Source organism: Antrostomus carolinensis, unplaced genomic scaffold (assembly GCF_000700745.2).
Source record: "Antrostomus carolinensis isolate BGI_N321 unplaced genomic scaffold, ASM70074v2 scaffold13724, whole genome shotgun sequence".
Classification (NCBI taxonomy): Eukaryota; Metazoa; Chordata; class Aves; order Caprimulgiformes; family Caprimulgidae; genus Antrostomus; species Antrostomus carolinensis.
Genome location: NW_010312887.1, coordinates 14,510 through 39,895, shown reverse-complemented (window position 1 = coordinate 39,895; position 25,386 = coordinate 14,510). Strand labels below are relative to the sequence as shown.

Below are 25,386 nucleotides of genomic sequence, written 5' to 3'. Positions count from 1 at the left end.
AATAAAGAGAACAGACATACAGCCAAGATCAAAAGAATTCAAGCATTAAAGGTTTTCCACTGATGGAAATTTCATATATATGCAATTTAAACTTCCACAAAACAAACAAATCTGAAACAAATAAAAAGCCAACAACAGCAGATGCTTTAGGAGTAAAATTAATCCCCTGCACTGTGTTGTCCAGCTGGGTTTTTCTTTACAGCATATATAAGCTACTGAATATAAATCTAACCTTGAGTGTAACACAGCATGGAAAAATTTACAGATTAGTTATGGCTAGCAATATAATTTTTTCTCTTTAATGCCACATAGATGTCCATCTTGGAAACACACTATCATCACTGCAACATCGAGCATTCAAGCAAACTCTGTACTGCATGATTCAGTATTGCTGTTACTTACAGCCACAGCTTCAGTCTTCACATCATCATTGCTGTCTGGAGCGGTCAGATCTATCAGAACAGGGCATACTTTGGTCTCCACATCGTATCTCTCTATGAGTTCTTGCTCCAATAGAACTAACAATGCTGCCTGGCTTGTTTTTCTTACCTATCATAAAAAGACAAAAATTGAACCCAGAATTCAAAGACAGTTTTTTGGTTTTTTTGTTTAAATACATGTCCTGTATTTTGGAAGCTGTACCTACATACTGCCACACATCTATACCAAGTACTCCAAAACCCCTTTTGCAAACACTTCATGTTTGAAACAAACTTGGTTTGAACCCAAGAACAACTGCATATTGTAAACTAAGAATCACAGAGTCACAGAATGGTAGAGGTTGGAAGGGAGCTCTGGAGATCATCTAGTCCAAGCCCCCCACCAAAGCAGGTTCCCCACACCAGGTTGCACAGGGCTGCATCCAGGTGGGTCTTGAATGTCTCCAGAGAAGGAGACTCCCCAACTTCTCTGGACAACCTGTTCCAGTGCTCTGTCCCCCTCACAGTAAAGTTTTTCCTCATGTTTAAGCAGAATCTCCTGTGTTCCAGCTTGTGCCCTTTGCCCTATCACTGGCCACCACTGAAGAGTCTGGCCCCATCCTCTTGACACCTGCCCTTTAGATATTTATAAATATTTATAAGGTCCCCTCTCAGTCTTCTCTTCTCTAGGCTAAACAGACCCAGCTCCCTCAATCTTTCCTCATTAGAAGGATGCTCCAGGACCCTTAATCATCTTTGTGGCCCTCCACTGGACTCTCTCCAGAAGCTCCCCATCTCTCTCAAACTGGGGGGCCCAGAACTGGACACAATACTCCAGATGTGGCCTCACCAGGGCAGAATAGAGGGGGATGATCACCTCCCTTGACCTGCTGGTCACATTCTTCTTAATGCACCCCAGGAGAACACTGGCCTTCTTGGCCACAAGGGCACATTGCTGGTTCATGGTCAACTGGTTGTCCACCAGCACTCCCATATCCTTTTCTTTTATTAAAGTTCAGAGTGAATTTCACGTAATTCAAAACCTGTACTGGTGCCTGAGGTTATTCCTCCCCAGGTAAAGGGCCCTACACCTGACCTTATTGAACTTCATCAGGTTCCTCTCCGCCCAACTCTCCAGCCTATCCAGATGTTGCTGAATGGCAGCACAGCCTTCTGGTGTATCAGCCATTCCTCCCAGTTTAGTGTCAGCAAATTTGGCAATGCTATTGTGAAAGTGTCCACCTACATACTTCCCAAAACATGGGACAGCAATGTCAAAAAAAAGAGAGATCTTTGTTTCAGAGTAAACCAGCCAAATGAACTACGGACAATCAACAGAGGTTAAGATGATGAACAGAATCGTTGATCTGCTAGCAAGAGAATATCAAGCAGAAGTATGGTTGTTGCCTTATACATGAATTAACAAACGAACTATTAGAATCATAGAACGGTTTGGGTTGGAAGGGACCTTTAAAGGTCACCTAATCCAACTCCCCTGCAGTCAGCAGGGATATCTTCAACTACATCAGGTTGCTCAGAGCCCTGTCCAGTCTGACCTTGAATGTTTCCATAGATGGTGCTTCTACCACTCCCTAGGAAACCTGTTCCAGTGTTTCACCACCCTCAGCATAAAAAATTTCTTCCTTATATCTTATCTAAATCTCCTCTCTTTTAGTTTAAAACCATTACCTCATGTCCTACCACTAAAGGCCCTGCTGCCAAAAAGTTTGTCCCCGTCTTTCTCACAGGCCCCTTTTAAGTACTGAAAGGCTGCAATAAGGTCTCCCCAGAGCCTTCTCTTCTCCAGGCTGAACAACCCCAACTCTGTCAGCCTTTCTTCATAGGAGAGGTGTTCCATCCCTCTGATCATTTTTGTGGCCCTCCTCTGGACCTGCTCCAAAAGGTCCATGTTTTTCTTGTACTGTTAAGAAAAACAGGTTTTGGTATCTATTTTTAATTATGGAAAATCTGGAAAAGGCAAGGAAAATAAAAGTGTCAAACTCAGAGGCCTAAAATACTTAAAATAATTTATCACCTAGGATTAGTCTAGTCTGAAATGACATGGAGAGGCCTAGAGAAAGCTTTAGACAAGATAACTCACACATGCAGAGAAACAAGCCACAAAAGTTAAATCCAAAAGCTTTATTGGATGGATATACAAATAACTGGTTATGGAGGTACATAATGGTGTTAAAAAATTGAATTATACCAAGGAGTCAGTTCTTCATTATTACTGTTCCTTTTTTTCATAATTTAAATTATGCAAGCTTATCAAAATGGCTGTTTGATTTTGTCCATAAGAATACAACACCAGATAAAAGCCCCACGTCAGAACAGATCATGTCAGATGAAAAAACGTTGGAAATTTTCTTTCATTAAAGTCCAGAGTGCATTTCACGTAATTCAAAACTTTTTTACCACAAAACATTACACACCTGTATGATGTTACGTTATTTAAATTCAAAAACCTCACACCAGGTACATTCAACTAGCTAATAAATTATTTGTAAAAGACACTTACTTACCTGGTTATTCTGGTCTGCGAGGTATCGTACCACAATAGGCAGTAAGTATTTGGAAAAAGCATATGGGATTGAAGGTCGGTTTTCTTGACAGAACATAGCAATATGAGGCACCTGTTCCATCAGTTCTGCCCGCACTGTTGGCTCTGTCAGGGTCAAAATAAAATAAAATGTCAAAATAAGCATTTACAAGCACATTGCCAGAATAAGCTTTTTACAGCCCTGTACATACAAACTATGTTCTCAAGTGTTCATGTCAGCCTGCTTATGTTAAGTTTCATTTTGACAAAAAAGCACCTTTTTGCAAAACCAGGTACAACTACACTCTGTACTCCTAAACTACTAAAAAGAGGGTCACACATTCTCAGTAAAAAAAAAACAAAACACCAAGATGAGGTGCAAGAGAGCAACCCACCAAACACTATGAGTATCAGAATTTGTCTGAACTCCCTACAAGCATCAACTACTTCCAAGAAACCTGCTAAGCAGAAAGTCAACCCAAAACTGGTACCACTATGAGAAGAAATGAACTGAGGGATGCTCCTAGCCACAGTCTCTCATTTGGGAAAGACTCCACGGAGCAGGACAACCACACCAATGCTCTTTTTCATTCTTTGCTTTTTAAGGCTACTAATATTTCTGTCAGATGGAAAAGGTCCTGCATCTTTCCAGTTGTTTCTGTTAAACCTTTCAGGTATGTTTTTCATCAAAGTTGGTGACTATTTTAAAAAATATTTAATTCACTTTGAATGCAGAAAACAGCATACTGCAGAACATGCACATCTATGTGGTGGATGAGAGGAGAAACAAGAAAAGAAATACAAGCATGGATTAAATTCCAACTATTAAAAAAAAACAGCTTCAATTTAAAAATCAGGACATTATCACATACCTGATAGTACACCTCTCCGCAGAAAAAAAAGAATGTATATAATTTCAGACCTAAATACTAAGTATTTCTATCCTTTCAGAATTTACTCACATCTGTAGTTACTATTAGATAATGATTATCTGTAAAAACACATAATGAAAACTCATCAATTACTCTCATGTTACAGTAATTTGATTTACAATATTTTAAATAATAAGATGTATACTGTTCACAGGATATGCATTCCTTATTAAAATCTTACATATGAATTGTTCAGGTAAACCAGAACCATCTTCCTTGGAATATTTTGAATTAACGCGATACATTAAAAATACAACGTTTTGCTGGATAGAAGCATGTAACCTGCATACATATTTCACATGGCCAATGCACATAGCACTTGGCTTTCTTTAACACTGGTTACAAATGACAACTTAAGCCTGATTAAAACAAAACAAAGATAAACCAAGTACCATGCTGTGTGCAGCTTCTTCTTCAGCAAGGACAATAAGAACAGAACAGATCATAGCACACAAAGCAATCAAATGCCTATGGGCTCCATTTCTTTGTCTATAGACTTAAATTACTTTTCCTATAGAAAAACATACCAAAATCCTCTGTAAAATTTATGAATCGCTGATGAAGTTGCAAAATACAAAATGAAATCCCAGATAAATCAATACTGAATAGGTTTGCTGTTCATGACAATAAAGAAAAAAATTCTTCCAAATCTGCTCTGTTTTTCTGCCCAGACATTAACAGGAACACACAGGACAAAACACTTTTTTTTAATCTTCAGATGTTCTGAAACATGCACAGGCTGAACTCCATAAGCAATACACACATCCTGAAGTGTACTGAAGAAGTCAGATTCTGAAGAAGACTACTGAAACTATGTGCAAGTTTTAGCAGACTTGAAGTAGTGAAAATGAACAAATAACAAAAGGCTAAATTCTAGTTTGGTGAACACTATGTTTGTACTACTAAACATGATAATTGACCAAAATAAGCACCTGTAAATAGGACAAACACAATTGTTAATGACATTATTAATTCTGAAAGCTAAATTCTGTATCAATGTGAGGAAAGTAAATACTACTTTTTGCAGTTTTTCTAAAAAAATTTAGACAGAGAATAAAAAGTTACCAGTCTAAGTTTCTAATTTCAAGTCTCACTTTCTATTGGGAGCTTGCAGCACCTCTTACTATTAAAGTGCTCTCATACTTCCTATCACAGTAACTCATCTTTCACTTCCTTACCAAATTTGCCAGAGGAATCCTTAGAATGCAAGACAGCCTAAGTTGCAATTCTTCATTAGGATATTTTCTTAGCTCCCCCCCCCCCCCCCAAAAAAAAAAAAGCCTCAGCCAAAGTAGATTAGCTGTTTTCAAGACTAAAGTTGGCAAAACCATCTATTTTCTTCCTACATTGAATTCTAGTCCTCTTATCTGACAAGGCCTAGCTTCTTAACTTCTGGAAGGGGGGCTTGAAAATGTGCCGGATAAAGAGTTATTTTATATCTCAACATCCATGTGAAAACCAGCCCAAAGTTGCTTGAGCTAAACGGCCTTGAAAACACCTTCCATTTGCACCTGCCCAGTAGCTGACAGAGAACACGGGAACTGCAAACTGAAGAGCCCTTCCTTGCTGAGCACACTTGGAGATGGAGAAAGCCATCACCACTGCAGACAGACTGTACACAGCCCTTCTCCCAAGAGCAACTCTTTTGAAAAGGCTGCAGATGGGAAACAGAGCAGGATGAGGAACCACCAGGCTGGGCAAGGAGGAATGGAGGGTTGCAAGGTGAGTGACAAGAAGACAAAACTAGCAACTAAAGGGAAGGGAGACAGAAACTTGCTAGACAAGAAACTGGAACCAGGGCCCAGCGCCTGCACTGGAGGGACTCACTCCCACCTTCCCCAGAAGGCTGCTATTTCAAAACATGCCCAGGACAGAATCCAAGGGTACAAGAGGCTTGTACGATAACTCTTATCTCTAGGATCTCATTCTCACTACTTAAGACCCCTGCCTCATTCCTCGCAGCAGACAGAGCTGATTGATTTGGGAAGGGGAAAGGAGAGGGGAAGAGAGGAAGAGACATTTGGCTGAGACTGCATGTTTGGCAGCAGTGCTTCTTAAATTGTTTCCAAATTTACTTCAGGCAGTTCCCACCCTCCAAAACCCAAAACTTGCTGTTGGCCTTTCCATTATGACAAAGCAACTGCTCGTGCAGCCAGACTACAAACCATATCAAAGAACTGATCTGGCTGATGCAGTTTTTGCCGCAGCACAGCAGCACGATTAAACAGCAAGAACTGGCACTTAGACTGGTCTCCCTGTGCAGTCACACAGTTCCGTCAAGCAGCAGAACTATCTGATGATGAAAGCAAGCAAGTGATGGTAAGAGGGTGCAGGAACTGCTTGCTGTGATACTACCAATAAAACAGAGTGAAAGCAGTAAAATGCTGAGAAGCCAAATTTGTTTCTTTACCTAGCATGAAGCTGTGCAAAATGCTCAAGCCAAACTCTTCACAGAGTAATTGCACACTACTCATTTGATTGCAGTCTGAACCCTGTGTATCCACTGCTGAAGAAACAGAATCATAGAATGGTTTGGGTTGGAAGGGACCTTAAAGATCATTTAGTTACAACCCCCCTGCCATGAGCAGGGACGCTATCCACCAGACCAGTCCAATACCACCACTGCAATCAAAGCCAACAAGAACTTTGTATTAAGTATATCAAGAACTATGTATAAAGCTTCGGACTCCAGGCATTCAAAATGGGCAGACTGTTTTGATTTTAATATCTCTACAGCTTGCCCACCTACTGGTAAAGCAATGGCAACACTCCCTTTCCCCAAATTGACTATGTTTGCTGTGAAACTGGACTACATTTTTTTTACTAAGCATTCCAGTGAGAGCAATGAGTACCAAAAACATAAGATCCTCTTTTCTTTAGAACAGGGTTCATCTATTATGCAGCACTTAAGAGAGTGGCCACACCACCTGACAACACTGACGAGCTGCTCAGGTAAAGCGAGCCCCCTTCTTCCTGAGCTACTAAGTAAGCTCTGGCTTTGCAAGGATCATGGACAGATGAGATAATGCAATTAAAGATTTGAAAAATTCATGCCCAGGAATTAAATAGAACTGTAAAGTCATCTTAGTTCTTACATTCCCTACCTTTTAAGTGCATGACTCTGCAATCTTAGTAAGGTCAATTCAAACCAACAAACAAACCAGCACTGTGTATGTAACTGGTTGTGTAATGCAACACCGTAATTCACTGTCAAAAAGGTATTTGTGCTGTCCTGCTGCTATGCAAGAACCGGAACCTTGAGCTTAACAATTTAGGAAAGAGCTCAACTCTTGCAAATGCTGAAGCATATGTTCCAGCACGTACTGAATAGAGCCTAATCTTGCAGTCTGATGGGGTTACAACGGAGCATTTTTTTTGCATTATGTTTCCTAAAGACCCAAGCAATAATGCAAAAAATTCCCACTGAAGATAGGGCACTTTTGTAATTCCCTTCATCCACTCCTAGCTTAGATGGTGGCAGCTCCAAATACAGTTTCCAGCAGACTTCAATACATGAGAGTATCTGCCATTTCAGTTTAAGCTTTTCTGTTTATAACCAAATTTATGCTTTGGTCATCAACACAGTGAATGAAGCACAGCAGTATCAGTTAAAATTACTACATGCAGCTTCTTAAAGCATAAGCTCATCCAGCTGGGGAATACATCTGCATTATATATATATTTTTGGACTGAATAATAAAGTCAGGATCAGGCCTTCACACAGTATAAACAAAATCTAGGTGGAGAATTTTGCTTCACACCAAGACTTAAAGTTTCTATTTTAGGCACTCTGGAAAAAATCACTGTGTACAATTAGGTTCTCCATAACATTTGCTTGGAACAGCATTTTTCCATTCGGCAGAGGAAGTATTTTTAAATGCTGCTCTTTCAAACCATCTCCTGAAGGTACAACTCTATACCTTAAAGTAGCACGCTGCTAGAAAAAAAAGCTGCAGTTTGTCAAAACAAAAAAATTTGAAAATAAATATTAATATAAAAATTAGATCTCAGAAGCAAACTCATACTTGTTTTTCTCATTCATTAGCATTTTATTTCATTCTGTCACGTCTTGTGTATTTTCTAGATAGAGAATTATACTGAACTGAGTTTTAGATTTTGAGCAAAACTAAAACAATGACAGAAGAAAGTGAAAATAGACATCCATTTCTTCTGTTTGTGAAATAACTTTGAAAATAAGTTGCCAGAATAAAATGACACAGTTCTACCTCTCTTGATGTATGGACCACATGAAACCAGCAATATATTCCAGAACCTGGGCAGACTTTGATCTGCTCACATTAACCTTCAATTTTAGCTATTTCACAGATCACCATTTAAATCAACATCCCAAACTGACTCCAAAATCATAGAAGTAACTAACTGTTCCTTCTCCACCCATTTAAATTTCTCCTAGAATTTGACACCATCGCTCATGTAAGCAGAGTGCCAACATACTTGTCTCGCTCGTCCTAGCACGTACACTTAGCTCTCCTATATCAATGTGTAATGTTTATTTCATCCCTGCTGAGGCTTCAGTTCACTCTGTATTCCACTTCAGCAATGAGGAAGTAAAGCACCAGTTAGCTGTATGCTAGAAATTAAAAGGGGATTACTGCAGAGCTGCACAGTATAATACCAACTCACTGCTCCAGAACAGTTATTTGTAAATGAAATAATTATTCCAGAGCCAGCTCACAACTAGATTTATTTCACAATACCTTATTCTGCAACAACATACAGTATTTAGAAGAAATTCTGCAAAGCTTTCATTATCCTAAAATGACCATTCTGGAATACAAGCAGCAGTCAATTTCCTCTACATTTGTGAGACTTCTAAAGTTTTTGTCTTGTAAAAGTGTATAGGAAGAACAACTTCTGGTGATGCTAATGCTGCTTTAACTGATGACTTTAACAAATGTTTTAAGTACATATGAATATTAATAATAACATTTTTGTAAGAAGTAACAGTGTAATGCATAGTTTTGCATTTAAACTTTAATTCTCAAAAAAAAAAATTTGGTGAAAGGCAAATGAAAAATACTGATTTATATGTGCTAGAGAGAAACAAGCAGCACAAGAAACACCTTCACGCCCTTCCCCCTGTATAGATCCTCATTTCTGTATTCAGCCTGAATATAAGGTCCACAACATACTAAGATGGCAATCTGCTAACAGCACAGCAATAGTGCTGGATACATAGATCCTCATTTCTGTATTCAGCCTGAATATAAGGTCCACAACAATAGTGCTGGATATGTATACATGTCTATTCTAAAACTGAACTTTATTTGCATGATCAAAGACAAAGTCTAAATAAATTCTACAGTTTATCCGCTCAAACTTTATCTATCCCCCTCCTTCCCAAATATAACTTTCCTCCCCCTCTTTTTTCCTTCTAGTGTCATCCATATTTTCCTTTTTGATTTCTCTCATTTCCTGTTTCATCCGTCCCTCCAAGTTTTCAAAATTTTTGAAGATAAAAGAAAATCTAGACAAGTGAAAATACACTGTAATCAGAGCCCATTAGCTTAGGAGTCCATCAGAAAGACTGATGTGTCTGACATGTCCTGATTCAGTAGTCAGGTTCTTTTCTCTTACCAACCAGAAATGGACTTTGTTACTGACTGGCAGAGCAAGGAGTGAAACACAGACTAATGAGAGAGGGTAAAGTCACCGTTAGTCATCCATCAGATGCACGGAGAGACAAAAGAGGATCACATCAAGCAAAGGAAAAAATTCTTAGTGTAGCAGGAGATGGGAGAAAAGACATGGAAAATCCAGAAACATGAAGATGAGGGAGGGGAGAAAAAACAGGTGGCACTATTGACAGCTGGGAAAGGCAAATATTAGCATTCCCATTAATATTGCTTATATATAAAGATTTTGTTAAATGAAATGCTGTAATATGTGCTATTCAACAGGTGTTGGCATCTCTCACTATACCAATAGCAGTAACTGAAATAGTCTTAAGAACAGAAGTTAAGCACACTATTAAGTACTTAAGGTTGTGAGGCTACCCACATTAAGCCTGATTATACAGCTTCTTAAAAACTTAATTAGTGTAATAATTGTTTTTTTAAAATCAGTTTGTTTTGCAAACTGCATTCACAACTGATTCTATGCAGTAAAGAGACACTTTCATTCAGCAGAAAAAAAAAAAATCCAGTTCATTATATTCAAGCAAATAAGCACCAGTCCTCCAGGAAGTCACTTTCTTTTTCCCCACCATTTCTTTAGAAAGATACCTATATGCATCTATTTCATGGTACACTAAAATACCACATATATTTTAGAAAGTAAGATACAGACTCTCCCTCTAAAAAAGCCCTCAGAAAATAAGACATAAAGCTTCTAGCACCTAGCTTTGCAAGCACACTGAGCAAAATGCCAATAATGCAATAATTCTGCCTGAGGCTAACTTTCAAAGCCAGTTAATTGTATTTGTGTGCACAGTGATAAAGCTTTAAGTCAGATAAGCCATTCACAAGCTGGCACCAAAAAAAAAGTTTGAATACTACTAATTTACTCAAGTGAAAAAGACAGACATAAGGGCCTTGTTTCAGGCACACATAAGTCTGCAGCTAGCCTACATTTGAGAATGAAGAAGGCCCAGCTGTTCAAACACAAAGATAAGCACTTTATCACTAACAAGGGTTTATGGGGGATAAATTAACACTTGCCAAGCACTGAGCTTCTATGTCAAGCTGCTTCTTGGCTTCTATAGGTTCAAAGACACCAGAAAAACATTTAAGTGGGAAGCCATACCCAACATCGCTAAAGAAACAGAGAAATTATAAAGTGATTAAATAGCAGATTCAAAAGCAATACAGGACAGCACCTTTCTTACCACAGTAGTAACTATTCTAGGGAACCCGCTACCAACGACATTAGTCAAGTCCAGAGTTCAGAAGGACTGAAAAATGCCCAAACCACACAGCAACACCACAGACTTAGCAGTAAAACTCAATTACAGCCACGAAAATGAATACTGAAGAAAATAAGCCTTCCAAACAACTGAGATTTGGAGAAAAAGCTTCTCTGGCAAGTCAGAGAGTTGGAGGCAACAAATGATTCCCCAACTGCCACTGGTGATTTTCCTTCACTGGAACAGCTATCCTGTGCTTCCATTTACATACAGCAGGATGCATACAGATACAGATACCAGACACATGTAGATATCAGGGCAGAGCAGCTCCTGTGTTCCGCCGGCACTGAAAGCAGCTCATTTCCAATATCACCTGAAGTGGGTATTTTTCCCCAGTAGAAACATACTAGTGATTTTAAAGCTGCAAAACCACATGTAACCTGGAACTAATTCACTGGAAGGAGTCCAAACTGCCCTGCCAGGAGAAGACTCACTTTATATCACTTGTATGTGCAGTTACACAACAGCAGTCAGAACTCTCCTTCACAAAATAACTTCACTACAACTTCACCTGCAACCCACACACTGGCTGTTGACAGAGAGATGTTAAAACATCACTTAGCATCCTTTAGGTATAGGCAATATTTAATTCTTCCCCACCCCCAAAGAAACTTTCATAAGTTGTTGACATTAATAAGTCACTACTCAAAGAGTCCAAATGAGTTCCCAAAGCTATTTCTTTAAGAATTTTTTGTCAACAGTTTTTTAAAAATAGTTTTAGAGCTGATACTTGCTGTTGCCATGATGCCTCAAAAAATTCAGGTTTTAGTTAGCACGTGGTATGCCAAGATCTGTGTCAATCATACCAAACCATAATCTCATGATTTTTTGTGCCTTCCATCCTACAATCATATTTGGACCCAGATCTTTTTCTAGTAAAGATTAATTGTTATTTCACATTAAAATGGTGTTTAGCACAAGAGAGATTACATTTAACGTCTTAAAGTGTTAATCACAGTGCATGAAGAATAAAAATAATTATTTTTTTTTTCTGAAGTTGCAAGGGATTAACAGGACAGAGGACTGCTTAAGCAACTTGAGGGCCATGGATATTTCTAGCTCACTGCGGCACCAATATTTTAGATAACAGCAGCAGTATCAGAAAGAGTTTGGAGTTTGTGTACCCCTGCTACCTTCTTCAATTCAAACCAAATTATAACAACTACTGCCAAAAAGGGAAAAGTACCTCACTTTCTGTGACTTGATCTGACAACAGAGGACAAATACCTCCAAATGTTTAAGAACAGGCATAAGACTAATGATCATCACCATCTCTCTCCAGCAGTATCAGAAAGAGTTTGGAGTTTGTGTTTATTATAACAACTACTGCCAAAAAGGGAAAAGTACCTCACTTTCTGTGACTTGATCTGACAACAGAGGACAAATACCTCCAAATGTTTAAGAACAGGCATAAGACTAATGATCATCACCATCTCTCTCATCATCACTGACTTCCTTCAAAGTGTCCAGCAAACTTCGATCCACCATTTGCCTAGTTACAAGAATGAGAAGTCCTGTACGTAGTTTAGTTGCAAACAGTGTGGTTTTATTTATTCATGCATTTAAATATGTCCTGTACGTAGTTTAGTTGCAAACAGTGTGTTTTTATTTTTATTTATTCATGCATTTAAATAGGAAAGCTTGACTCCAGGATGGCCCTAACCAAGCAAGTCAAAATGCAAAGATAGTTTTATATTGTTTTCTTATTCCAAATTCATTTATTTTTTTGTTTTACAGAACAAGTTGGAAAAAGTATCATAAATGGAAAAAAGCATCAGATAAGAGAAAAATTAAAAACAAGTCTAGTAATAACAACCTTAACAAAAAACCTCCCACAAACCAAACAAAAAAACCCAAAAAAACCCACTGTGCTGCAGTTTGAGTAATAGTCAAGCACACACACTAAGAAAACAAAGCAGATTTAGTTCTCTAATGAATTTTCACATGGTTTAAGACACAAGGATATTCTAATTACCTGTCTTACAGAAACAGGCTAAGTCCAATACTGCAACTGCTCGAGGCATGAAACTCACAGTTAAGTTTGCAGAAATTTAATTTGTGGAGCAGCTGCAGAATCCAGTGCTACTAGTTTGGTAGATCTGAGACAGCTTCTACAAATGCAGGAAAAGCCTGAAATGCTACTTTTACTGACGCTGAGAAAGTATCAACCCTGACTAAAAATGTATTCCACCCTTGTTAAAGGAAACAAATTGATTTGAGCTCAACTCTTGGTTTTCATTACATTTCTACCTAAACAAACTTCAATTTGATGCACTTAGTTGGTCACCAGTGAAAAGCCTAAGGCTACAAAGTTGCTGCACAAGGCCATTTTCTCCTGGACACATCTGCCCTATTTCCCAAACTTGAACTGAAGCTTCAGAAAGTTTCCCATGCTCAAAACTGTTAACACAGTCACACAGACAAGCACTGTACACACAAATTTCAGAAGCAGAACTTTGCTAGGAAAGCACTCTAGAAACAGTAGCATGCCACTGGTCTCAATTAGAGACACATTTAATCTTAAAAGAATAGCGACTTTATTTTTTCCTCTTGAACCCTTGGAGAAGTGCTCAATACAATTATGTAATGCTTACAACACGCTATTTTCCGAGCTAAACAAGGACATTCCCTCAGAAAAACAGAAGCGTGCATTTTAAATGAAGACAGTAATGACAATAACAGAAATTAGCAGAATACCTTTTTACCCTTGGGAAGCATTATGTTCTGCAATTCCAGAAGAAGGGAGAAAACTAACAGACATTAAACAGAAGAAACATTTTCTTCTCATACAAGACTTAATACAAGTTTCTCTCCATTCCTACAATGACAAAAGAATGTACTTCAGATCTTCTCTGATGTTTTGCTGCCAAAGCCTTCCTTCTTGTGCTTCATCTGTATCAGCTACTTGAAACCAAGCCCTTAATTCTTTCTAGAGCATCTTCAACCTGGATTTTTGTTGCAGCTCTGTCCACACCATTTTTCCCTTCATCTACTGCCCCCTACTTCTTAAGCACTCCTTTCTTTCACATTTGTTTTTCACTATTCTCCTGCTTTTGCCTTTTATTCCAAACACCTCGTCTCAATGTATTCACAAGCAAAAGCCCCTCTATATCTACAAAGCCCTCCTACTCATTACTTCTCTCTGCATCTTGCTTTCCAGTTCCTGCTGCCTCTCTTACCTTCACAACTGGTTGCCCAAAAGGGGCCAAGGGAATAACCTCAGCATTTAAATTCTATCAAAACTTACAGGAGCTTTGCACAGATGTTTTGCAGGATTCTTTTCAAGGCAAGAAATTAATCTTTTATCTACAAATCTAAAATAATCATGTAGATCTGCTGAATAGCTGAAGTACATAATAGAAGTTATTTAAAAAATGTACTGATGGAGAGCGGTAATCCTACCTTCTGAAGGGGCATAATTCTGTTGAGGAAAATAGTAAGGAAAAAAGTCATCTTTGGAGGGATGATTTAGCAAAATTAAATTTTACAGTATTTTATTGCATTTGCAGAAGCCTAGTTTGAAGATGAGAAAGAACATATTGGTCCTGTGCTGAACACAGGTTTAGCAATTCTGACTTTCCCTCAGTTACTTAACCCAGTAAAATATTTAATGCTACCTACCTGAATCATCAGCTAATCTGCTGATCCTCTCCAACACAGCAATACAATCTCTCTCATCATCACTGACTTCCTTCAAAGTGTCCAGCAAACTTCGAGCCACCATTTGCCTAGTTTACAAGAAAAATTAAAAATTAGTATTATTTATGTCCAGAAATACAGACAAATAGAAAAGTTGTGCAGTCATACAAGTTTCTTAAACCAAACAGTAAAATTTCACATAAGATTCACTTTTATCTCAGTAAATTTAGATAGTCCTGCTTTGGGAATTCTTAATTCTAATGCCTGGCATAATCCTAAAAAAAATTTTAACTTTTAAATGTAACAATAAAGTATCCCTTTGGTCTGCAAGGATAAGGGAAACCAGCCACAAAGATAAAAAATAGTAATCATCTGCCAAGTGGGCAAAGAGGAGCTGAATGCTAGGAAGTCAGTGTCAGCCTTCCATCCTCACCTCTGACTTCCTTAACATGTTCCATACAAAGCCAGACACCAACACTATTGTCAGAACCGTTTTAAACAAAATTATGAACGTATTTCACAAACAAAAGCATGACACTCAAGCTGAAAATTTCCATATCAGTGGTGACATTTAGAAACTAAACTTCATCCAAATACTATATAAAGCAATGGATATTATACCATGAAAATAAAACGTACTAGCCCCTGTGTGCTTGGGACATAAATTAAGTAAAAAATGAAACACTAAGAAAACATGAAACAAGTCAGAATCAACGCACTTATTACTTCCAATACATGAGAAGTTTTTCTCAGGATTAACTTACAAGCAGCAAGATACAGTCAAATTTAGGTTTTTGTCCTCTAAGGTTCTGTTGCAGCCTGTGTTACAAAGTCACATCCATCAGTTACCTAGAGAACCCTCAACATGATGTTTTTAAACAATGCAGTTGGCAATGTGTGGCAATCAACGTTTCTCCTCAACAACAGTCTACAATAGTATAACTCTCTTTGGTTTTTTTCCCCCCCACCCTTTTAGACAACATGGGTTGAACCTCAGTTCAGAGAGCTAGCAGGATTACCCCAGAGTGGAATGGGCGAAGGAACAGCGTCCAGCACACTGCTGGCTCTTGTACTGCCCTGGAGCGATTTATCAACGTGCTCAAGTAGCAACGGTCAAGCGCCGGTTATTTCCAGAACTGACAGAAACACCGTTCGGATGCAGCCCAGATATAAGCACTGCTGGTGAACAGCAGCGCTGTGGACAGGAGCAGAAGTACAGCTAACCTTGGTCATGTTCACTACAAATGGTGAATATGAGCGATGCTCACAAACCGGCAAGAAACAGATGATTACATTCCTAACGAATGGGGGAAGCTTGAGAACTTCACAAGTCCAGGCAATCGGAGGAATGAAGTAGGTTTTCATGAATTCCCAAAGCTAAGCTGAAATTTCCATTTTCTCAAACTGAAATCCAATAATTTAAATTTCACATTGGTCACTTGCAAAGCTATCTTAAATTAAACTGTTTTGACATACAGATGAGCAAAATCTTCTAAAAAAACAAATGGCAAAGAACTGCTTGCCTTCAACAAATTTCCTCTCCCTCACTCTTTTCAACTTGGTAAAAGTGCAACATCTCTCAGCAGACATCTTGATATACAGCTGGAAGTTTGGCTATCAAAATCCTAATGGAGGGAAACAGACTACAGGACACACTAACCTAGAAGCAGAGTTGACTTGGTCTTTTAAAGGGCTGGACACCTCTGAAAAGAGAAGAGGAACAGATGAAGCACATTTCATAAACCAGCCTGCTCGGATGCACGCGTCTCCTGCATATTAAACAGAACCTTGGAAAGCAGGAGACAAGTCAAGTGACCCACTGAGTTGGTCTCAGCAAGTAAGGAACCACAATAAAGAGCACTACATCCCGACTGGCTCCTGGGAACTACAGAATGGCCCCCTGCTATGCTGGGAGTTTTGAGAACATTCATCTCCTCATAGAGCTTTGTTAGCAGTATCCTGAACTGCGGTGGCCGGATCCCACAGTAAGTCTTTGCTAGCTCCTGTGAGCTGGACAGATGGTTATGCAGAAGTAGACACCCTGTAAGCTGAAGGCCACAAACCTTCTGCTCAACAGCAGGAGGTGAAAGCACAAATCCTAACCTTAAGTAGATACAGCTTATTTATTAAATCCACTCAAAGCTAAGAAGAGACATTCAACTTTTCCCCTGGCCTCAAGGTAGAAGATGGCCCCCACCTGCATACAGGTGGTATTTCCCTCTTTGGCTTGTATGGGAATGAGTGGATCTACTTTAACATGTAGCAGATTCTGGTAAAAAGCATTACAACAGAAGGCAACAGGGCAAGATAAGCTTGCTTTAGAAAATCTCTTCACTCCATCCATCTAGTGTTCTGGGAGACTAGGTCCACTCATGTCCTCCAAACATTACAAGCTCTGACCTAGTTCTGCCACTATCCACCAATAATCTGTCAAAATTCTTCTTGTGCCTCCAAGGCACAAACACGGAACACAGAGCTAAACCTACCTCACATTTGCCACAGGCTGAGAGCTAGCATGTAGGCAACCAGTGAGGAATGACTTGAGCCCTGCAAGCTGTGGTGGTTTGACCCTGGCTGGGCACCAGGTGCCCACCAAAACTGCTCTATCATTCCCAGTTGCAGTCAGTTCATCACACATTGTTTCCGCCACTTCTTCCTCCTCAGTGGGAGGACTCCTCTTCTTTCCCTGTTCCAGTGTGGTGTCCCTTCCATGGGAGACAGTCCTCCATGAACTTCTCCAACATGAGTCCTTCCCAGGAGCTGCAATTCTTCATATACTGCTCCAGCCTGGGTCCTTTCCATGGTGTTTAGTCCTTCAGGAACAGGCTGCTCCAGCGTGGGTCCCCCATGGGGTCACAAGTCCTGTCAGTAAACCTCCTCCAGCGTGGGCTCCTCTCTCCCTGGGGCCACAGATCCTGACAGGAGATTGCTCCAGTGCGCTTCCCACAGGGTCACAGTCTCCTTCAGGCATCCACCCCCTCCAGTGTGGGGTCCTCCAGGGGCTACAGGTGGACATCTGCTCCACTGTGGACCTCCAGGGACTGCAGGGTGAGAGCCTGCCTCACCATGGTCTTCACCACAGGGTGCAGGGGAATATCTGTGCTCCAGCACCTGAAGCACCTCCTCCCCCTCCTTCTTCGCTGACCCTGAAGTCTGCAGAGTTGTTTCTGTCACACATCCTCACTCCTCTCTCCAGCTGCAGTTGCCATTGCACACTGATTTTTTTCCCCTTCTTAAATATGGTATCACAGAGGCACTACAACTGTCACTGATGGGCTCGGCCTTGGCCAGTGGCAGGTCTGTCTTGGAGCCGGCTACCACTGGCTCTGTCAGACATGGGGGAAGCTTCCAGCAGCTTCTCACAGAAGCCACCCCTGTTGCAACCCCACTACCAAAACTTTGCCATGCAAACCCAATACAAAGCTCACACTTTAACATGCTCCGCTTGTTAAGCAAGTAAGCAAGGGTCCCTGGTGCCCTGCCTAGCAGTCTGATCTTCCTTCTCATACAAACATTGGCAGTTGAGCTACAAAAAGCCTACAACAGAGGACTGCAATGAACTATCAGTGCAGAGTAGCATAACATAAGGTGAGCAGTAGCTTGCCCAGCAACTTGCCAGGTGAGCATTTGTGAAACTGTAACACAGCTCTGAAGGATGACCTGTCTGGTCTGGACACAAAGAAAGCAACAAAAATAGGGGGACATACTTCATGCTCAAGAGGCAAGGAGATACCTCCTATGACAGGGAAAAAGACAGAGAGCAGGTTTCCTCTAGAGATAATGACAATGTGTCCCCATAAACTGCATTCTAACAGGGAATCAGACTCCTTAAGTACTCGACAGAAATTACTCCACCAACATTAGTGATGACAATATAAGTTATTTCAACGGCATACATCCTGTTACTATACATTACGCCTGGTTATCAGTGCACCATTTGGGACTAGGATTAATGGTTACTTGCCATTTCCCTCCTGCCACTAGCCTGGGTCTGCGCAGTGCTTGCTTCTAATGAGATAGCAAGCCCCACTAAGAACTTCTACCTTTACACATTCTCAGCGCCAGCAGTTGTCTTCATTGCCACAACCAACAGAATCACATCTTCTTGCCCATTCAGTCAGATTTCATTATCTGATTCCTCCAGGTCTGAAGACACTTTCGTTAGCTGCTCTGGCAAGTGATGCTTCAAATCAATAGCCTTGCAGCTGTGAACTCTCAAGGAAAATTATTTATTCACCATACATGTCTTTGGTGTACGACTGCAACCTAAGCAGCAATGCATCTGTTTACCCATTAAATAGTTTACAGGCCAAAGAAAGGGCAGAGGCCACAGGCTGGAACACAGCACGCAGTACCAGCGCTTCAGCTGTTGTGTGCAGAAGTGCAGGACAGTTAGCAAAGTTCAAGTTTTCAAGAGCACACATGGGGAAAGCGCGTCCAATGGCCAAACAACTGATAGTTACAATAGCTCGTAGGCACACCACTGCCATGAGCAGCGGGGTAAGATGGGGATAGATCACAAACACGCTGCCTTTATGTCCACAGGCAGGGGACAGATATTTTGAAGACTCTGCATCCACAGGCGTAACAAGAATTTGTGACGATATACTCTGAGAAGAGCTATAAATATCTTTGCCTGGCTCATTCAAATTCCTTTTATACGCTCCTATGACCTTATTTGGAATCAATACTGGGAGTTCTACATCAAATAATTACTGGGTACCAATCACCATCACTAGCCCGTTAATAAATTCACACTATAGAATTTAAATCAGTTCATCTGCACAAGGAGTGCATTTAGCTATAGTAAGCATATGTTAAAAAAAAAAAAGATAAAGAAAATGAAAGAAGATAATTTTTTCTTTGCCTACTTTTGTGGAACTTCTAAATCAAGATTTGATGACATTTCAAGTTTAGGTAAATATTGGTAGCAACTTATCTTGGCACTGCTCTCCCCAAATGATCTCAGAAGATTTTCTGAATAAACTCTCAATTTCAAAATCAACATCTTTGCACCCTTCTTAAGAAGAAATGCTAAAATACACAGAGCTACATTCAGTATTGAAGTAATTAAGCCTCCTTTTAGTGCTTTGGGCAAATCCTGTCCTTTGATAGTTCAGATTATATCATTTTAATGTACACTTACAAGGTAAACTTTCTCAATCTATATTGTGAAAGTTAAACTTCAGTCATTTATTTGCTATGCATGTATCTGCAAATTTGTGCACAAAAAATGTGTTTTGAGGTTTGTTTCATTTTTACTAAATTTTATTCTTTGACATATAGTAGGCTCAGAAAGACTGAAGTATGAAAACAGAAGAAAGGAGAGTTAGACATTAGGAGAGATAACCTAATTTATTCTAAAATGTTAAGAAGTGTCCTAGTCAGAATGAATGCCACTCTAGTTTCACCTGCATGGCTTTGGCATGAGTTTGGCATTTCCTTATTGTCAGTACTCAACACATACCCCAAAAAGAAAAAGTTTACACTCAGCTAGGCTGCACAGACAGTAGGAAAGTCACAGAATCACAGAATGTTGGGGATTGGAAGGGACCTCAAAAGATCATCTAGTCCAATCCCCCTGCCAGAGCAGGAACCTAAATGAGATCACACAGGAAGGCATCCAGGCGGGTTTTGAATGTCTCCAGAGAAGGAGTCTCCACAACCTCCCTGGGCAGCCTGTTCCAGGGCTCTGTCACCCTCACCGTAAAGAAGTTTTTTCTCAAGTTTAAGCGGAACCTCCTGTGTTCCAGCTCACACCCATTGCCCCTAAAGTGAGTGGGGAGGAAAAAAAAAAAAAGCTGCAGTTGTGGATAATCAAATTCTCAATTAACTTGTTGGTTATAATCCGATCATACCTGAATGAAAATAAGGCCCTCCTTACCCTTAAGAAAAGTCTTGATAAGATTCCCAACGTACCACCAAACGTACTGTCTTGGAGAGGTTTTTGATACACATTACAGCACAGAGGAATGAAAACAGTATTTTTCTGTTTTAAGGGGGGTACTTTCTGCATGCAAGTCCTAGTTTTTATATATGCAGTAAAATTACTTTCTTGACTCCGCAAAAGGGAGTGGAGAATGGGAAAGGCTTATGGTATAGCCCTGATACATCTAAAAATTTATCATTACTTCTAATTCCTTGGAAAGAAATTGATTTCTCAGTTCCTGCAACAGAGCATATATTCAAAAAACTTCTAGACTATTTTCCAGAATCACAGAGATGTAAAATCAAGGTTTATATTGTAAGTGTCAGAGTCAGGAATCAGATAGCCACATTAAAAAAATTCTTTGCTGCACGTAGTACAGCCTCCTTTCTGATGCCAATCTCTCTTCCACCTGAAGTCTAGAAAGCAAGAAGGCTGCCTTCTACTGACCATATCAGAAACCACATGCCTGTCCCATGAAGGCAGAGGAGCACATCTTTTAGCCATAAAAGACAAGTTACACAGAATGCTTTAGGCCAAACTGTAGATAGTGAAAGTGCTACTGATAAGCTGTCATGAGTACACACACCTACACTTAATCCCTCTTTGAGATCAAATATACCCTCAGTTACTGCTGAGTGCTGCTCTATGAGTATTTTAAACTTAAACTATTAAAAAACCCCAAAAACCTATTTTGAAAGGCATCAGGTATTCTCCCAAGGGAAAAGCAAAAAAGTACTTCAGAACACAAAGAAATATGGCAAGATACACAGACATAGTCTTGACAGTCAAGACTGATCATGCTGATAAATGAGAGTCTGCTGCCAAGATCTGCTTTGGTTTGCAGAGAAAGGGCAACATCAATTACTCAAAAAGTAGGCTGATCAAAAGGAAGCGCCTGTTGTTCAGGAACTCCCTCACTATTCAAACAGATCTATTAACAGCAATAAAGCTTAGGAAAATCTACAAAGGATTTTTAAAATGAGAAGAGATAAATCTATGGTCCAGTCTGCACCAGCAATTGCTTTTTTAAAGCAAATAGCAAAAGAGAATCCTCATCCATGCATGCACGCACACACACCGTGCTACCAGACACAAGGAGACCTGGTGCTTCAGAGATGGTCTTGGCTTTCTGCTAGGCATCCACTCTTGCTGCAATATGATACTGGATTATTAAAGCATATGCTTGAGAAGCTTCTCAGATCTGGTCTGGAGGCTGCCTCTTCATTAATAAAACCATAACCAGAGTCCCACTTGCCTTGGTTTGCAGATACAAGAGGGGTCATTTACTGTAATATTTGTCAGGTTCCCCACCGTTCTCATAGACTAAGACAACATCTGTGCTGCTGGTCAGCATAAAAAACAGCAAGGATGTAGACCATAACATGCCAAAAATAATCACACAGCAACTCCTTCCACCTTTTGAGAAGCTGTTAAAGGATTCTCTACCTCACTTTCATTTTTTCAGTTCATCCTGTCAAAAATCATGCATATTTAAATGAAGAAGCAACTTCTATTTGCAAGTTTCAAGTCTGATCTGCTAAAATTTCTTGGGATGCAGACACAGATCCACTTCCACCTCAGAACAACCGGCTTTGGCCTTCAGACACCAGCTGTGAAATCATGAGTGCTCGAGGAATCCACTCAAAGGAAACTTGGCTTTTTCAGGAATTGTTAAAAATCACTTCACTTTAATCATTCAATATAATCACATACTGCAAATATGATACATATGTAGATGACTAACCAGATAGAAAATTATAATAAAAACAAATGCAAAGAGAAATACTACCTAAAATGAAATTTAAACATTTAAAAAAACCAAACCACCAAACAATCAATCAAACAAACAAAAACTAAAAGCAAATTCATCCATTTAAAGAAAAAAAAAAAAATCTTACCCTAATTTATCCAGGCTCAATTATTATGTTTCAAGGGTTTGGGCATCTATAATTTGAAGCTTCCATAAAAATGCAGGTTTAAGGTCACAGAAACAACCAAAACATTATTAACTCAATCATAATAAAAAATAATGTTAAACTACACATAAGTAATTTGACATTATTATACCATACTAAGAGACATAAATTAAAGTTGCTTATTCTTATCTTTTCCCTATGTAATGCTCCAGTTGATCCGTCTCGTAAAAATCTCTCCAATTATTCCTGAGACTGACAAATGCTGAATCATCATAAACTGCCTGCAACAGTTCCTCACTATCACTTACAGTGATATAACTGCTACTCACAGTTACATCTAAGCAATAGCATATGATGTCCGTTAGTGATTTTCTTAACACAGTACATAACACAGTAGACCTACAAAGAGAGCTAGGATTAAACAAGTTTATACCAGAAAAAAACAAACAAACAAGCAAACACAAAAAAACCACCAGGGAAAACTATAGTTACTCAACCCATCTTCCCTTGCAGAAAAGCACAGGCAAGCATTGGATGCACAAAGCTGGACAGTGTCATCAAAAAGCTTTCAAGCTTACACATGCCCCACACCCCACACAATCCACACTGAGAGACTCAGAGAAACAGTTTTTTCTTAAATAGGTGTCCTGGTTTTGCTAGGATAGAGTTAATTTTCTTATTAGTAGCTGTGTTTTAGTTTCAGTATGGGAACTGTTATGAGAAGAATGTTGATAAAGTACTAATGTTATCAGTTGCTGCTGGAACCCAAGGTCATCATGTCTTTTGCTAGTTTGCAAGTGCAAAGGGCTGGGAGGGGGAAGTGTAGTAAATAGCAAAACCCAAAACTGGCATCTGGATGTGCCAATGAGATATTCCAGATCATATCACGTCATGTTCAGTATATTAACCAGGGCCAGTCGGAAAGCTGGGGGTATTCTCTCAGGGATCGTTCAGGCTTGCTCTTCCGGGATGGTGGTTTTGGGATTGTGTCTGCTCCGGGATCGCTGGTGTGGGACAGGCTGGGCATCAGTCAGCAGATGGTGAGCAATTTCATTGTGCATCTCATATTTGTATATTCTGTTACTACTGTTGTTATCATTATTATTTTATTTCAATTAGTAATTTTTTTTATCTCAACCCATGAGTTTTTCTTACTTTTACCCTTCCAATTCTCCCCACTGGCCCCTGGTGAGGGGGGAGAGTGAGAGCAACTGTGTTTGGCTGCAAGCCAAAGGAGTGAAACCACCACAATGGGCAAATAAAGTATTAGGACCATTATTCTTGTTGAAAATTAAGTCATATGACTTGAGTTTTTGAGTTTGTTCCCCCTACTGGCTTTTATTGCATAACTGTCACCTATAGCCCTAAAGGCTCCTCTTCCCTCCCTCCCTGTGAAAAGTCAAACACAAAAAAAACCTCTCTCCTGGTTGGAAAAATCACTAATCTCATGTCAATTAGTAAAATAACACAAACTTCAGATTTCAGGAAAACAGGAAACGTCATAATCAGACATTTCAGAACTAATTTAACTAATCTGCATTCAGATTGATGGAGGTCACAATAAGATAAACCATTCCATAATTGTTAGCTTCAGTTCAATCAGAATGAAAACCTTCCAAACAGGGGATGTTCATATATGGAGTACGGAATTTTAAGAATACTTCACATGACTGAAGTTAAGCACAGGGCTAAATCCTTACAGAACTCAGGCCACGAATAACAAAACAGCGGCTAGCCTACAGGGTGGCTGATCATAGACTTATCTTCTGCATGCTACTGAATTAAGAATTCAACATAAAAGCAAATATGCTTTATTAAAGATTTACTTGGAGCCCAAACTCAACTATGGGTAAAATAAACCACCAGAAAACTTCAACCTTAACATATTTTACACATTTCTGTGATCTTCTAACTGTTTGCACTTACAATTAAAATAAATGCTGGTTTTTAATTTCTGCATTCCACTGCACAGTGTCTGTGTGCAGGGGATGGAGTGGGGGCGTGTGTCTGTCTGAAGTACACTACAGTACCTGTGTTTTTAAATGAAACAACTAGCCCAGTGGCATTACAGAAATAAAAAGGGGGAAATGCAGACTACAGCATTAACTCAGTAAGAGAAGACTTTCTTTTCAGCAGTTTTTCATTTTCAATAACCAGAAGCAGCAAAACTCAAACTGTAAACTATGGATGAGGATGATTCTGCAGAACACTTCTTGGGTTCCTCTGGCAATCTACAGTGCTGTTCACTATCCTCTCCTGACCTTTCAGGAAGTATTTTCCACATAGAATTATGAATACAGTTTACTATTATCTTCTAATCCTGTGTCAACAGGAATGTTAGCATCTGCAGAAAAGCTAAAAAGATGAGGTCTAATTAATGAAAAAGTTCAGGAAGTCCTGAACTACTGTTGCTTAAAAGGTAAGCAAATGTTTTTCTGTTATTATTAATATTTTGTTCTCTGTAAGTAGGAGTATCAGCAAGCAGAATGAGTAGAAACTGAAGAATTTTGTAAAGTTGTTGGTTTTTTAAAAATTATTTTTATTTCATGCAAATTAACTTCAGTCAGATTTGAATCAGATTAATAGTTTGCATACCATTAGCCAGACAGGACATTTAAAAAGCATACCTGTTAAATATGTTCTCACTTGCAGCGTACTTGTCCAGTCTTCCCAAAGGCGTCAACATTTCATCTTGTGAGACAAAGTCCAGGGCTGAAGGTATAATAATCACATCAGACTCTGAGCTGTAGTCATCCACACCAACTATCAGAGACATCAGAAATATTCCTTATAATCACAGTAGTTTAACACTAAAATGATGTCTGCTGTTAGTCTGAAATACAGAAGTCTAGGCAAGGTCCCACTGACAACATATTTACTAACTGCACTACGTCTTTCCCCTTAGCTTTCCCCAACCCCCATAAAGCCTTTTCTATACAAGAGCGATTGATTACGTACAAATTGGATTAAATTGATTTTGAGTAATTTTCTCTAAATTCCCAAATATGATGTTTCATGAAACATCCAAGGTTCATTATATCCTTAGCTGACAAACAGTATTTTTGCATCTTATATTTTCATTAA

The 25,386-nt window shown here is 39.4% G+C and overlaps 1 protein-coding gene across 1 annotated transcript in view; it reads right to left on the bottom strand.

Moving 5' to 3' along the window:
• LOC104518917 (serine/threonine-protein phosphatase 4 regulatory subunit 1) overlaps positions 1-25,078 on the bottom strand; it is a gene marked incomplete at its 3' end in the record, with an annotated part of 40,125 nt that extends 15,047 nt beyond the window's left edge. The window contains exons 1-4 of the mRNA XM_029084787.1: positions 24,930-25,078; positions 14,440-14,546; positions 2,945-3,087; positions 403-549 (exon numbers count right to left, since the gene is read on the bottom strand). Coding sequence (XP_028940620.1) covers positions 403-549; positions 2,945-3,087; positions 14,440-14,546; positions 24,930-25,078 — 546 coding nt within the window. The remainder of the gene's footprint in view (positions 1-402; positions 550-2,944; positions 3,088-14,439; positions 14,547-24,929) is intronic.
• Positions 25,079-25,386: the final 308 nt, after the last annotated feature.